The sequence below is a fragment of the Acinonyx jubatus genome, chromosome C1 (assembly GCF_027475565.1).
Source record: "Acinonyx jubatus isolate Ajub_Pintada_27869175 chromosome C1, VMU_Ajub_asm_v1.0, whole genome shotgun sequence".
NCBI classification, from domain to species: Eukaryota; Metazoa; Chordata; class Mammalia; order Carnivora; family Felidae; genus Acinonyx; species Acinonyx jubatus.
This window is the reverse complement of record NC_069381.1, coordinates 206,985,628-206,999,657: the sequence shown is the minus strand read 5'-3', so window position 1 is coordinate 206,999,657 and position 14,030 is coordinate 206,985,628. Positions and strand designations below refer to the sequence as shown.

The 14,030-nt window shown below is 42.0% G+C and overlaps 1 protein-coding gene across 10 annotated transcripts in view; it reads right to left on the bottom strand.

Moving 5' to 3' along the window:
* Positions 1–12,614, bottom strand: part of AGFG1 (ArfGAP with FG repeats 1) — a 78,213-nt gene extending 65,599 nt beyond the window's left edge. For all 10 annotated transcript variants that reach the window (XM_027048756.2, XM_027048767.2, XM_027048778.2 and 7 more), the window contains exon 1: positions 12,301–12,614. In XM_027048756.2, coding sequence (XP_026904557.1) covers positions 12,301–12,467 — 167 coding nt within the window. In that variant the 5' untranslated portion in view covers positions 12,468–12,614. The remainder of the gene's footprint in view (positions 1–12,300) is intronic.
* Positions 12,615–14,030: the final 1,416 nt, after the last annotated feature.

The window sequence follows — 14,030 nt, the reverse complement described above, 5'->3', positions numbered from 1 at the left end:
GTGAATTAGAAGACAGGAAACAAACCACCCAGAAAGCAGCACAGACATACAGGGAGACAGAAAAAAAGACAAAAAGGAAAAAAAGGGATACGAGGAGGTCTAACATATCTAATCAATACTCTTAACTTTTGAAAGAGAACATCGAAAAAATAAGGAGAAGGGATATTAGAAGAGATAATGGCTGAGATTTTTCAGATCCAATAAAAGGCATGCATCTACAGATATAGGAATTACAGCTCATCAGAAACAAGATAAATAAAATACACACTTAGAAACATTTTGTTTAAATTTCAAAAATAGAAAATCTTAAAAGCAGTCTGAAAGAAAAGGTCAAGATAAAATCTGGCTGAAAGTAGACTTCTCAATGGAAACCAAAGACAACAAACATTATCTTTAAGTAGTGAGAAAAAATAAGTTGTGAACCCAGTAAAACTATCTCTGAAGTATAAGATCAAAATAATAGTATTTTCACATAAACAAAAACCAAGAGTTTACCCCCCAGGAGATTCTCACTGAAGAAATGCATATTGTATACACTTTAAAAAGAAGAATGACGCCAGGAAGATCCTGAGATGCAAAGATACTGGTAAACACGTAGGTAAATCTCAAAAAAAAAAACCCAAAAAACAAAACCAAAAACACAAAAACCACACCTGATTTATGAGGTGGAACAGAGACAAATTTAACATCTCATCAACAATACCCCTTATGTGAGAGTACTTTGTATTTTCAAAGACCCTGTTAAGTTATTAGGGGAAGGTTAAAATTAACTCTAGAATGTCAGTATGGAGAACAAAATTTCAATGATGACCATAAAAGTACATGGAATTCACAGCTTCCCAAATAGTATAAAGGGAAAATTGGGGGCCCCTGGGTGGTTCAGTCAGTTGAGTGTCCGACACATGATTTCTGCTCAGGTCATGATCCCAGGGTCACAGGATCGAGCCCCACCTCAGGATCCACACTTAGCATGGAGCTCGCTTAAGACTCTCTCTCCCCCTGTCCCTCTCCCCAACTCACACTGCCATTCTCTCTCTCAAAATAAACATTTTTTTTTAAAAAGGGAAAATCAAAAGAAAAGCTGTCATTTAAAAAAAAAAAATTAAACATACACTTTCCAAATGACCTAGCAATCCCACTTTTATTTACCCAGCAATGGAATACTCACCAGCAATCAGGAGAAACGAACTACTGGAATATGTAACTACCTTGGATTAATCTTAAAGGTACGATGCTGAGTGACGAAGACAAGACAATCTGACAAAGTTATGTATTTATGATACAATTTACCTGACATTATCGGAAAGAAAAATCAGTGTTGGGAGAACTCCAGGCAGCTGGCAGGGGTTAGGAACAGAGAAGAGTTAAGAAGAGTCTTGGGGATGGTGGAACAGCCCCGTGTGCTGATTGTGGCAGTAGTGACAGGAATCTACCCTTACGTTAAGACTCACACCAAAAGCGTTAACAGTGATGTGCACTAACTTAAATAAAACACCATAGTCCTAATTCCGTGTTACTCTTCGCGGTAACCACAACTTTTACACTAATTAAAATAAATTTTTTCTCATTAGTGGACCTACCTTCTTCTCTACTTACCAAGTTTGATCATTTAAATGAATGAAATCTGATCAAAACTGAATTATCTAGTCACTTTAAAGGTAGATTTGTGAAAGCTGCTGCCACTTCCCTTTTTTGCTAAGCCCAGTCTAGCTGTCATGTGAATTCAGTGTTTATAAAACATTTTACTGTAATGATATTAGTCATAACTACTGGATGAAAGTGTTGAGCAAGTAAGCCACATTATTTTTTACAGTGCCAATATTGAAGTACCACCCATTGCAAATCCTAAAATACACATTTTAAGTCTCCAATTTAGTGCAAAAAAAAAAAAATTAGGTAATGACTCATTTAATAACAGCAGTATTGATATTTTGAAAGCATGTTTACCAGTTAATTGGTTTCAAGAAGTTCCAGTCACCTACTGGTGGAGCCCAATATGTTTTCACAGTATAATTAAGTCATATGCAGATCCCCAGGAGCTTTAGTTTTAACGACCACCACCCAGGTATGACTGTAACCAGATGGTGTGACTCATTCCGTATGTCCACCAGTATGCTGCTCTTAACTATGCCTCAAACAATCTTGCAAATTGCCATTTGTTCAACTCAAATAACAATGTGTGCTGGGTGAATAGGAACACTTATTCAGTTTTATTAATTGTTTTTCTCCCCCTGGGGGAAAAGCTGGTTAAAATATTTTAATAGCCTGTGGAAACTTATGCAGTTGCTAATATTGATATAAAGTAATAAAGTTAATATGACATTTAGATCTATCCCAATCCTAGTTATGTAGTAAAAATATTACATATAAATAATGTTTCATATCAAAAAAAATTATACCTTTAAAATCTACAGCAGATGGAAGACAACTTTAACAGGTTATCAAGATTCTACAAACTGTGGATGCCAAGGCACTAACATGTACTGGATATTCCAAAATATTAGTCTATCCAGAACCCAGCTTAAAAATACTGAAAACACACACACACACACACACACACACACACACACACGATGTAAACCACACCTGTTTTTTTTTTTTACTGGGGGGAGGGGGGGTTGAAAGTCACAAATACGGTCTGTAAAAGGTACTTGTAACACTTATGCAAAACATCTAAAAAAAATAATACTCAAGTAACAATTTAAACCTAATTAAGGTATCCAGTTAAAAGTGGACAAAACCCAAGAATGTCTTCACAAACCTCTCCAAACTTCACTGAAATGAAAGCAAAGGAATAAAATGGTATTAACTCACAAAGAGACAGAGGAACAGAGAATAAAGGAGGCCAAAAGTATACGATAGTTCTCTAACAACAGAATTTGGAAGATACAAAGTGAATATAACAGCAGTAACTGACTTTGCAGAATCAAGAAAAGCAAAACAGAATCTCCTTCAGAGAGAAGCCAACTAGAAGATCATTCCCATTATAGAACCCCTTAAAGATTCACAAAAGGAATCGCAGGCAGGCTGGCGGGGGTGGGGCTGGGGATTACATAGGGTCAAAAATAAACTCCCAGTTCCACTACAGCCACAAGACTACCCCTACCAGGCCCTAGGCAGAAGTCTGAAGGAAAATTTAATCCACAGAGGCTATCCAAATAGACTAAGGACTGTTATTAGGTACCATGCTAAAAACCAGGAACTAAACTGGGAATTTCTACAAACTGAATGATAGATTATGTGCCTCTAGTCTTCTTCCTCAACTTGGATCCTAGAAAAATGGCAGCCAGGCTCTTTTTCAGTCACCAACAACAATTTTGGAGAAAATACCTCTGAACTAAAAAAGCATGATTTCCAAACCAACGAGTCCAAAAGAATGGCTAAAATAATGAACAAAAGACCTAACCAAAATACTTCAATGTACGGTTCAGAACAGCAGGGATTAAAAAAAGAAGAAGAAAAGAGAAAAAAAGATCACATATACTCCCAAAGAGGGAGGGGGAAAATGGGACACGAAGAATCAGCAGGCTGCATCAGTCTACTGATGAATACGAAGAATACCATCAGACTTCCTAATTCCTAACATCAATACTGAGGATCTGAACAATTAAGCAATGCCTTAAAACTGCAAGGATAAAGTATTTCCACCCTTATGAATGGGGACAAACGATTAATTTAAAAATGATGGCAGAATAAGACATTTACAGTCATACAGCTCTCAAAACTATCTCCCACTGATCTTTATCAGGAGGCTAATGAAGATGTGGGCTCCTGGAAAGAGAGGGTCTAACACAGGTTAAACATGAAAAAGAAATTTCCAAAATGAAGGCAGAAGAAAAGTCCCAGGATGACCACTGCATAGTAGGTCTAGAGAGAAGCATGACCAGGCCAGAAGATGACAGAAGTGCCCAGAAAAGATTTATCAATAAAAAAAAAAAAAAAAAAAAGGTACCTGAAGCGTCTGATCATATTGAAAGAAGTTTTATGCCTCAGCCAAAGATTATTTACCTGGGGATATATTAATGATACATACGTGGAAAACAAATGAAGAGAACTAAACAATTACAAACTTCAGGGAAAAGTTTGTATAAGCAAGAAAATAATAGTAGTAATATACTATAGGTCTCAGCTGAGAATACGTACATACTTGCAACAAGGCAAACACTAAATAATGATTTAAGCAACAACGGTGATAACATTATATGGAAGAGGTAGAAACAGTAGATGTAAAGGGAGAGAGAAGTGCTGAGGACCAAATCCTTATTTCCTCTTTGTACAGCAGAGAAGTGAATATATAAAGCCAACACTGGAAAAAAAAAACTTCCAATAGCTGTAACTATGTTAGTTAGAAATACTAAGGTAAACACAGAAGGAGGGCAGAGACAAGAGTTCACAGTCACAGTCTAGGACAATCTGAAATGGAGGAAGGGAACAGGTGACTGTTGTTCGTTATAAGCCTTTCCCTTTTTACATTATGTGCACGTATTCTTTAGATAAACATTAAAACCGAATTAAAAATGAAACATAAAAAAAGAATCGATACAAAGAGCCCTTGCTCTTCAAAGCCAAGTTTAACTGACATACAATTTACAGGTTGTTTTCTTTGATGAAAAAGTTTGAGGAATTTTTTAAATTTCAAAGGTATCAAGTCTCTCTACTAGACACTAGCGATCTTTTTATAGACGTACCTACTGAACACAACTGTTTTAGAACTACCAAAATTCACTGTGTAGGAGAGAAAGCTTTGAAGACAGAAACGAGGAAGAGTTTTCATGTTTTCCCACATTATTAGTTGCAGTGATTTTAATACTCTCCCCATCAAAGAGCTAGCACAGTTTAACAAAACATGGGGGAAGAACAGAATTCTTAGAATCTGACAATTACAAAAAACTTCTCTCTTCCTTTTGTAAACATGTATGCTTCTCTATAACTTCCATACACGTCTCCCATTTCCTCCCAGAGAATAAATTTATTACCTCTTCCACATACAGGCCTTAAAATTACCCAAAGACAGTGACCATATATACAGCTCCCCAACCCACCCGTCTTTACTTCTGGTTCCTGCAGTTTTAAATCTGCTTATCATCCTGGTAAAATTCCTTAGAGCATGCTGCAGTTAATGTACCTCTTAAAAGAAGCAACCAGAATAAAAGCAAGGTGTATTTATGACTTCCCTCTCTCTGAAACGGTATGGTTCCAATCAAAAGGAGACTACATCTTACTCAGGAGTCTGAAAAAATATGTTCCAACTTAAAAAAAACTGTCATTCCTCATATTTCGAACAACTCAAACAAGCTTCCCATCGCTACCGTAAAGCAAGTTACGAATTTCCTTCTAATCACATCCAATCATCCAACTCTTAAGACAAGAGTTCTCAGGTGTGGGCCTGTAAAGGATGTCACAAAGAACCTGCTACTAATTACTCCAGGTTATGAGTGATTTACCTTTTTTTTATACACCTTAGAGGAATCCACGGTGGGTATTCCTAACCAATTACCACTCTGACTGTGTAAAGTGGGAAATACATTGAGAAGTCAGGGGGATCAATGGGAAGAGTAACGGCACCTAGTTCTGATGATCTCCACAGGACTTTCTCAAGAATATGAGCATTATGCACATCGTCTAGAAAAGGGTGAAAATAGGATGCCACCATACCATACATGCTTATGAGTTTTCCCAGGACAGAAGATGCTCACAAAACTACAGAACAGCCCCCCTTCATCAATTTGTTGGAGGAATCCATGTTTCTCCTCCCTGCTGAACAACCTACCTACAGCAAATGCTTATTGCACAACAAACATTCCCAGCTAGGAGGCCGGCTCTCTCCTGCTCCTTCCAACTGAGTTTCATGTTTATCAAGAGCCGTTTAATATAACAACTTGGTAATACAGTTGGCACAGTATTTGGTAAATATACACTTTGATTAAAGATTATGTAAAATAACGACACATGAGAATTGTTTCCATAAAAACGAAGTATTTTGGAGACTTAATTGAGTCACTATGAAAACTTGTTGTTTAACTGTAGACAAGAATTGTAAAAGACTGAAGAGAAGATCGAGAACAATCCCGCACTCAACTTGCTTTAAAAGCAACTTAAAATTCTAAGTATTGTGGGGCGCCTGGGTGGCTCAGTCGCTTAAGCGTCTGACTTCGGCTCAGGTCATGATCTCACGGTTCGTGGGTTCGAGCCCCGCGTGGGGCTCTGTGCTGACAGCTCAGAGCCTGGAGCCTGCCTCGGATTCTGTGTCTCCTTCTCTCTGCCCCTTCCCCGCTTGTGTTCTCTCTCAAAAATAAACATTAAAAAAAAAATTCTAAATATTGTAAACAACACAATGTGAGTCTGGGTTATAGCAAAGGGACAAAGAATCTAGTCAGTGGAACCACATTCAAAGAAAAGTCTAGGTGTTACAAAAAACTCTGACAAATTAACAATTATACATTAAAAAAAAACTAAGTATATAAAAACATATATACATATGCACACATACATACATAATTGATTTTTAATGAATCTAATCACTATCAATCCTAAATGCATAGGATAGGAGGTTTTCATTACAATTCAGGTATAGAAAATAGTAAGAGAATTCATTCATGGCAGTGTAGATAGGCCAAATTCAAAACAGCACCATATTCCCATTACACTCACAATACACAACAGCAGTTTCTGAACAAAATTCAAAGTTGGGAAAACACATTTGCAACTAAGTTCCTTTAAGTTTTTTTGAACAGCATAGCTATGAAGTAAAAATGCATGATACATCCATAAACTGTCTGTCCTGCTTTTAAAATCCAACGAAGTTAAAATCTACCATTTAAATCCCCAAAATATAGAGTTCAAAACAGTTTACAATAATCCATGGGAAACCTTTATACATTTGCTAGCAGTGGACTCAACATTAGTTCTGGATCCCAACATCAACCAAAGTATCACAACAAAGCACTAAGAATGTATGCTAAGGATGCCTGAGTGTCTCGGTTGGTTAAGCTTCCAACTTCGGCTCAGGTCATGATCTCGCAGTTTGTGAGTTTGAGCCCCACGTCAGGCTCTGTGCTGACAGCTCAGAGCCTGGAGCCTGCTTTGGATTCTGTGTCTCCCTCTCTCTCTGCCCCTCCTCCACTCATGCTCTGTGTGTGTGTGTGTCTCTCTCTCTCTCAAAAATAAACATTAAAATATTTTAGAAAAAAAAGAATGTATGCTAATTTTACAATTTGTAGTCGAAACAATTCACGTGTCATTATTTACATAATCTTCAATTAAACTATATATTTACCAAATACCATGCCAACTGGATTACCAAGTTATTATATTAAACAGCTCTCGATAAATGATAAACGTAACAGTACTTTCCTCGTGTTGTTACTAGAATCCTGCCTGACACACAGCTAGCACTCCATAAATGTTACTAATAATTATTATTATTATTACATTTTCTATTTCAACAAATACTTGAATTGTATCCCCAACACATGTACTAGTGCTGGGAACCTAATGAATATTTGCTTAAAAACATCATGTCCTTCATAATTGAAGTATCTCATGGTCTTCCCACTTACACTAATGTGAAATTGTCCTAAATTTTCAAAACATCTCATTGAATACAGCCACATTAGAGTACTAAAAAAATGGAAAAGGAATTAAAGATACAAATCACTGCCCACTGTAATCCCGTAAGATCCTGACTATTATAAACAGAGCTCCAAAAGACTATTTGATTGCAATCCACTCTAATGTTAATAATTGTATAAAAACAAACTAGATGCCTTTTCATCTAACTTTAAAATATTCACCATGAGTCAAAATACACACAAAATTAATAAAGTATACGTTAGTATCAAGCTACATTTATACACCTATTGAAATTCCCATTTTAAATACACTGTCCACATAAAATAGCTGGTATTAGAAGGGACAGAGTATTTCTCAAATGTTATTTTTTATCTTATCTAAACCTTTTGAAAAACATGAATTACTTTTTAAAGACTAACAATTCTTATTTACTGATTATGCCAATATTAAATAATTTGGTCTAAAACTAGTCTTTTTAATTTTTGTTTTATTTTATATTTGAGAGAGAGAGCGAGAGCACATGAGCAGGGGAGGGGCAAAGAAGAGAGGGAGACACAGAATCTGAAGCAGGCTCCAGGCTCTGAGCTGTCAGCACAGAGCCTGGTGCAGGGCTCAAACTCACAAACCGTGAGATCATGACCTGAGCTCAAGTTGCTTAACCAACTGAGCCACCCAGGCACCCCCAATTTTTTTTTTTTTTTTTTTTTTTTTTTTTGAGAGAGAGAAAGCTCATGAGCAGGGAAGGGGCAGAGGGAGAGAGAGGATCCGAAGCAGGCTCTGTGCTGACCGCAAAGAGCCTGATGTGGGGCTTGAACTCACAAGCCTTGAGATCATGCCTGACCTGGGCTGAAGCCGAACGCTAAACTAAGCTACCCAGCCACCCCAATTTGGTCTAAAACTAGTCTTTAAATCAACTAAAAGCTCCTTAACATGAAGGCAATGTTTGACTGTTGGCTGTAATGGAGTGTCCATTCATAATTTTAAGTATTTCTGCAGGTAGGACCAGAAAGAAAGTGACAAATCAATCTGTTACAATACCCCCATTCTAGCTCAGTAATAAATAGTATAACCATCTACATTTAAAGTTTCACAATTTGAATTGTCATATACTCTGAATGAGCATCAAACAGGTATATGACAATCATCAGGAAAGAAAAGATTCTGAGGGTCTAGCAATATAAACAATAAGATGCTTATTCAATTTGTGTAAACAAAGATGCCCCTAAATGAATAATAAAGGATATGTGACTAACCTCTAAAATTTAGAATTCATGACAGTAGATACCATTTACTGCATATCAGCATTTTCTAGGCACATCAAGGTTTCCCAAAGGATCCAGGACAATGTGCACACAGTGGCCTTGCTTAATACCTTGCCCTAAGTCACAAAGCCAGTGGCAGTGTCGGAATCTGATTTCAAAATTCGTATTCTTCCAAATATACCATGTTACCTACATAGCAAACATATAATAATCATTAAACTCAATAGTTATTTTATTCTCCTCAAATTATTTACCTTTATCATTGCTTTTCAAGGACAGAAATCCTTAGGAGCTCCTGTCCCTTCAATATTTCTGCAGTAGCCATCAGATCCCGCATCTCTTCTTTCCTTCCCAAGAATCCCAGATTTCTGATGTGACGACTCTATTTGGGGACCCTTGTTGTCCCAGTGAAGTCACTGTGGATAGTGAGTCCAATGAGGGCACCAGTTCAAGGTAGCTACATGCCCGAGTGAATGGCAGAACTTCTGGAAAAGCTGGGACACTGACGGGAATTAAGGCAGCACCCAGCTGCAGGGGCTGGGAGCAGCCAACTTTGGTTGAGAGAAATCTAGGCAACATCATCGAGCCCCTGGAAGAAGCCTCCCTTCAGAACAAAGGTTTTGAGTCACATCTGAAGAATCCAAACTGATAGATTTTTATAAGGGTGCTTCTCATTTCAATGTCTTTCACATACTGTTTGCACTCACGGAATGGCTTTTCCCCCACGTTAATCCCTCCTATCTACCGGGCAGCTACTATGTACCAGGCATCAAGTGAGATGTTAAACAGGTTATCTCTAACACTGAAGACTTATCTACATCCAAAATCTACAAGGTAAACTTTACCCTCACTATTCACAGATGAGAAAATTCAAACTCAAGGAGACTGAGTGACATTCTCAATACCACACAGGTAATAAATGGCGCCAGGATTCAAGATCAGGTTTATCTAGCTCACAAGTACTTGTTCTTTCAACACCATGAAGCAGCCAGCCACATGGATCTTGCCTTTAAGAGTCTTTGTTCAGAAATCAAATCTTCTGTGAAGCTTTCTCTATCCATTTACATATTTCATGAATAGTTTTTAGAGAAAGGAAATATTACAACGTATCATCACTACGTTTACACAGTTAGAATACAAGCTCCTTAAAGACAGTAGGATCCAAGTAACACCGCTGCCTCCCATAATGTATGTGACACAGACCAACTGAGCAATAAATATATGCAGAATCACCTGCGAATGGAGATATAAAGTCCTATCTATCACAGATTAAATTCCTTAAAATAAGCAATTGTCAGCATAGTGAGATATCCTTCTACATAGAATGTTTCTGAAATGTGGGCTTTTAGGAAGAAATTTGTAAATATTTGTTGATCTTAAACATTTGCTGCCTAGACTAAATGTTGCCCTGCTATACTTATGAAGGACTACAGAGAAATGTCAGAAATTCAAAAGAGTAAATATAGACATTTTTTTTCCAAACCAAGTATTTCCCATGTACCAAACGATCTCGTGCTTAGTAAAAGCAGAACATACTTACCATTATGCACATAAGAGAAGCCAAATACATTTAAATCACCAGACTGTGGGCCTTCATTTTAGAACCAAAGTTGCCCAATACAGGTCACTTAACTTTATCTGTAAACGCGAAGTGTGAACCAGACTTTCTTCTAGATACCACCCAGCTCTACAATTCTGTGTAATTCAATAATATTACTGTTTACCAACTTCTTAGAGTGCTTCTCTGACTACAATCTAAGAGTAACCTTTCGGGGCACCTGGGTGGCTCAGTTGGTTAAGCAAGCATCTGACTTCAGCTCAGTTCAAGATCTTACAATACACGGGTTCTCAGATTCTGGGCCTCTCTCTCTCTGCCCCTCCCCTGCTCACACTCTGTCTCTCTGTCTCTCTCTCAAAATAAACAAACATTAAAAATTTTTTTAAAAACAAAAATTAAAAATAAATAGTAACGTTTCAAACAAGGTCTCTCCTATCACATACATTTTAGCATACTTACCCCTGACATTTCTCTCATTTACTTATATTACCATCTCCCCTACAGTGTAAGCACCAAAAGCACAGTGGTTTTGCTGTACTCATCAGCACACCCCAAGGCTTCACACAAAACACAGTAGGCACCCAATAAATGTCTGTTGAAGAATTAACATCATGGAAGGCTAATAACATCTTGTTGCCCAAGGGGGGAAAGCGAATTGTGGGCTGCTAGGCACGTCCTGCATTTTCTAAACATGGGTTTTCTAATCTATTATATACTTTGCCTCAGTATTAATCTTACAAGGTGTTTTTTTTTGGGGGGGGGATGGGGCCCAAATTACTCTACTTGAAGGAATGCTACCAATGAAGAACTCAAGTGGATGTTTTGGTACAACAAAGGTTTTAAGAATATTTAGTGACCACCACTTTGCCAAGGTAATTAGTACCCAAAAGCAGCTCGGCAGTTCCACAATCATCTGCAAACTTTCCAAAGGAAAGTTCACAGTGACAAAAACCTTATCAAAATAAAGCTTAATGAAGCGAAGAAGAACAAATACAAACCACCCCAAACAATTCAAGACGTAGTCTCCGTTTTTCCAACAAAATGCTGTCGTCCCCTCTCCCCGTCTGTATACAGCCAGATACTGACACTGATAGACAAGTCTTCCAGATACCATGACACAGCTTCTAGTCGGTACCTTATTTGCATCAAACTTCCCCCAAACTCAAGACTCTCTTTGGACCATAAAACTAAAACCCCACCACCTCCCATCTGCTTCTCTGCCTCCCTCTCTAGCAATTAAGCCTCTCGAACTTCTTCCCTTGGGATTCACATCTCTGCCACCAAGACGTTTTAATCCTGCTACTCCTCCTAAGTGCCTGCTTTGTCCCAGTGACCTAGGTTCTCTCGACCCGGGGGGAGGAGGGAGGAAGCCCAGCCTAAGCGTCCCTGCTTTTTCTCACCCTAGCTTCTCCCCCCCACCCCCTCTCTGCGGGCGCCCGGCAGGTGCCTCGCCGGGGATCTCCGCGCCCCGGCCGCCGCCAAGCGGGCCACACAAAAGACCCGCACGGCCCTCCCCAGCCTCCTCCGGTCTTTCCCCTTCAGCCCCATCGGGTCAGCGCCCCGGAGAGCAGAGGCCCGAGGGAGACGACGCCGGCTCCGCGGGGCGCAGAGATGCTCGCCCCGGGCGCCCCCTCCTGACCCCACCTTCGCCCACGCCCCACCCACGAAGGCTGCCCCGGGCCGGGACCCTCGGCCCGAGAAACCGAAAGCGCGCATCCCCAGCCCGGCGGCCGGGGCCGGGCGCATCCCGCCCCACGGCCTCCGCCGCGCCCCTCCCCGCCAGCCCGCGCCCCAACCGCCGGCCCAAGCGGGCGCCCCCGCCGGCCTCCCGCGCCGCCCGGCGCCCCCGCTCCCCCGGCCCTCAGCCCCGGGGAAGGGCCCACCCCCGCCCGGCGGCCCGGCACTCACAGGCTGCCGGAGCAGGAGGTACAGACGAAGGAGCCGACCGTCATGTTCACGTAGGTGGGGCCGCGCTGGTCGCAGTCGAAGCACTTTCGGTTGTGCGGGAGGCCGGTCATGTCCCGCAGCATCTTCAGGTGCTTCTCCTCCTGCTTCCGCTTCGCGCTGGCCGCCATGGCCGCGGCGCCGAGGGAGGAGGCCGGCAGGGCCGGGAGCGGGAGCCGGGCGGCGCTGCGCCGGGGGCCCGCGGTCCCACGGGCCGCCCTGGCCGCGGCCGCCGCCCTCCGTCAGCGCGCGCCGCCCGCGCCGGATCTGGCCGCCCCGGTTCGACTCGACTGCGCTGGGCGCGGCGCGGACGCTGCGGAGCGCGGGCTGACGGGCCACACCAACCGGCCCGGCCGGGACAACCGCCGTCGCCGCCGCCGCCGCCGCCACCTTCCCGACTTCTCCTGAGGGGAAAAGAGGAGGAAGGGAGACGGCAAGAGGAGGCCCGCCCCGGGCGGCCGGAGGCCAAGTGGCGGCCGGCGCCCTCTGCTGGCCAGGAGGAGTTAGTTACTGCGGCCGCGCAGAGGCCTGGAGTTGGGCCGGGGCAAAGTAGCAAAGATACGCAGGTGATGGTAGCGATGGACTGTAGTTATTAGAGAGCTTGTATGTGCTAAGCGCATTATTACCTGAGTTAACTTCCTCCCCCGCTCAAAAGTCTCCCAGGGGCTGCCGACTGCTTTGGGGATAATTCCAACTTCCTCACCGTGCTCCAAAAGGTGCTCCCTCACCTACCCCAACCTGCCTCTCTCCCCATCCTGGTTTCCTCCACCACGCTGGCTTTCCGTTTGTACCCCAGACACCGCAAGCTGCCTTCTGACCCCTTACCCTGCTGTCCGCTCTATATTCGGGTTTCTCGGCCTTGTCACTATTCACATTTTGCATTTGATAATGTTTTGGTGAGGCGGCGGTCTTATTGCATTGGAGAATATTGAACAGCGTCCCTAGCCTTTTATCCATTAGATGTCAGAACGCCCCCTCAACCCCACCCCCAGTTGCGGCCACCAAAAATCCTCAGACATCGCCAAATGTGGAACCGTGGTCGAGAGAGATGTAATCAATTGATTTATGCCTGTAAGGCAGGCAACCTTCCTCAGCCCAACCTACCCGTTTAATGTTGCCACCCACCTCCCCGAAAGCAGCCTTCCATGAAATCGCTCCTGGGTTTTCTTCATAGTTGTAGCTGTTTGAAGTCCTCCTTCTTATTTAGTGTTTGCTGGGTGTCGTCTGGGACCTCCCATTGGGCTCCAAACAGCCTGGCCCCAGCCTTTTCTTCACTACTCCACCTACCCCCCCTTCCCAGAGCTGGGAGCAAAGTGCCCAACGTTCATGGAATGAATGCATTCAGTATCTCATTTAATCTTCACAAGATCCCTTTGGGGTAAGCATTATTGTTCTTTCCATCTTTAAAGCTCTGGGGCATTAAGCAAATTTACCGTAGGATACAAATGGGAAACTGGGATTCCAACCCAGACAGTCAGACTGTAGGACCCAAATCTCTTTGTCCCTCTAAGCACACAGCCCGCAGGATGTTAGAAATCACCCCTGCTCCTCGGTTCCTGAAGGAGTACAGGGAGACCCAGAGAACTGAAGTTCCAAGATCACTCAGCTCCTGAATGGGAGAGTAAGATAGAACCCACCAGCCCCCAGACCTCCCATGAAAGTGCCTGGATGCATCGCACAGGTGAGACTTCATG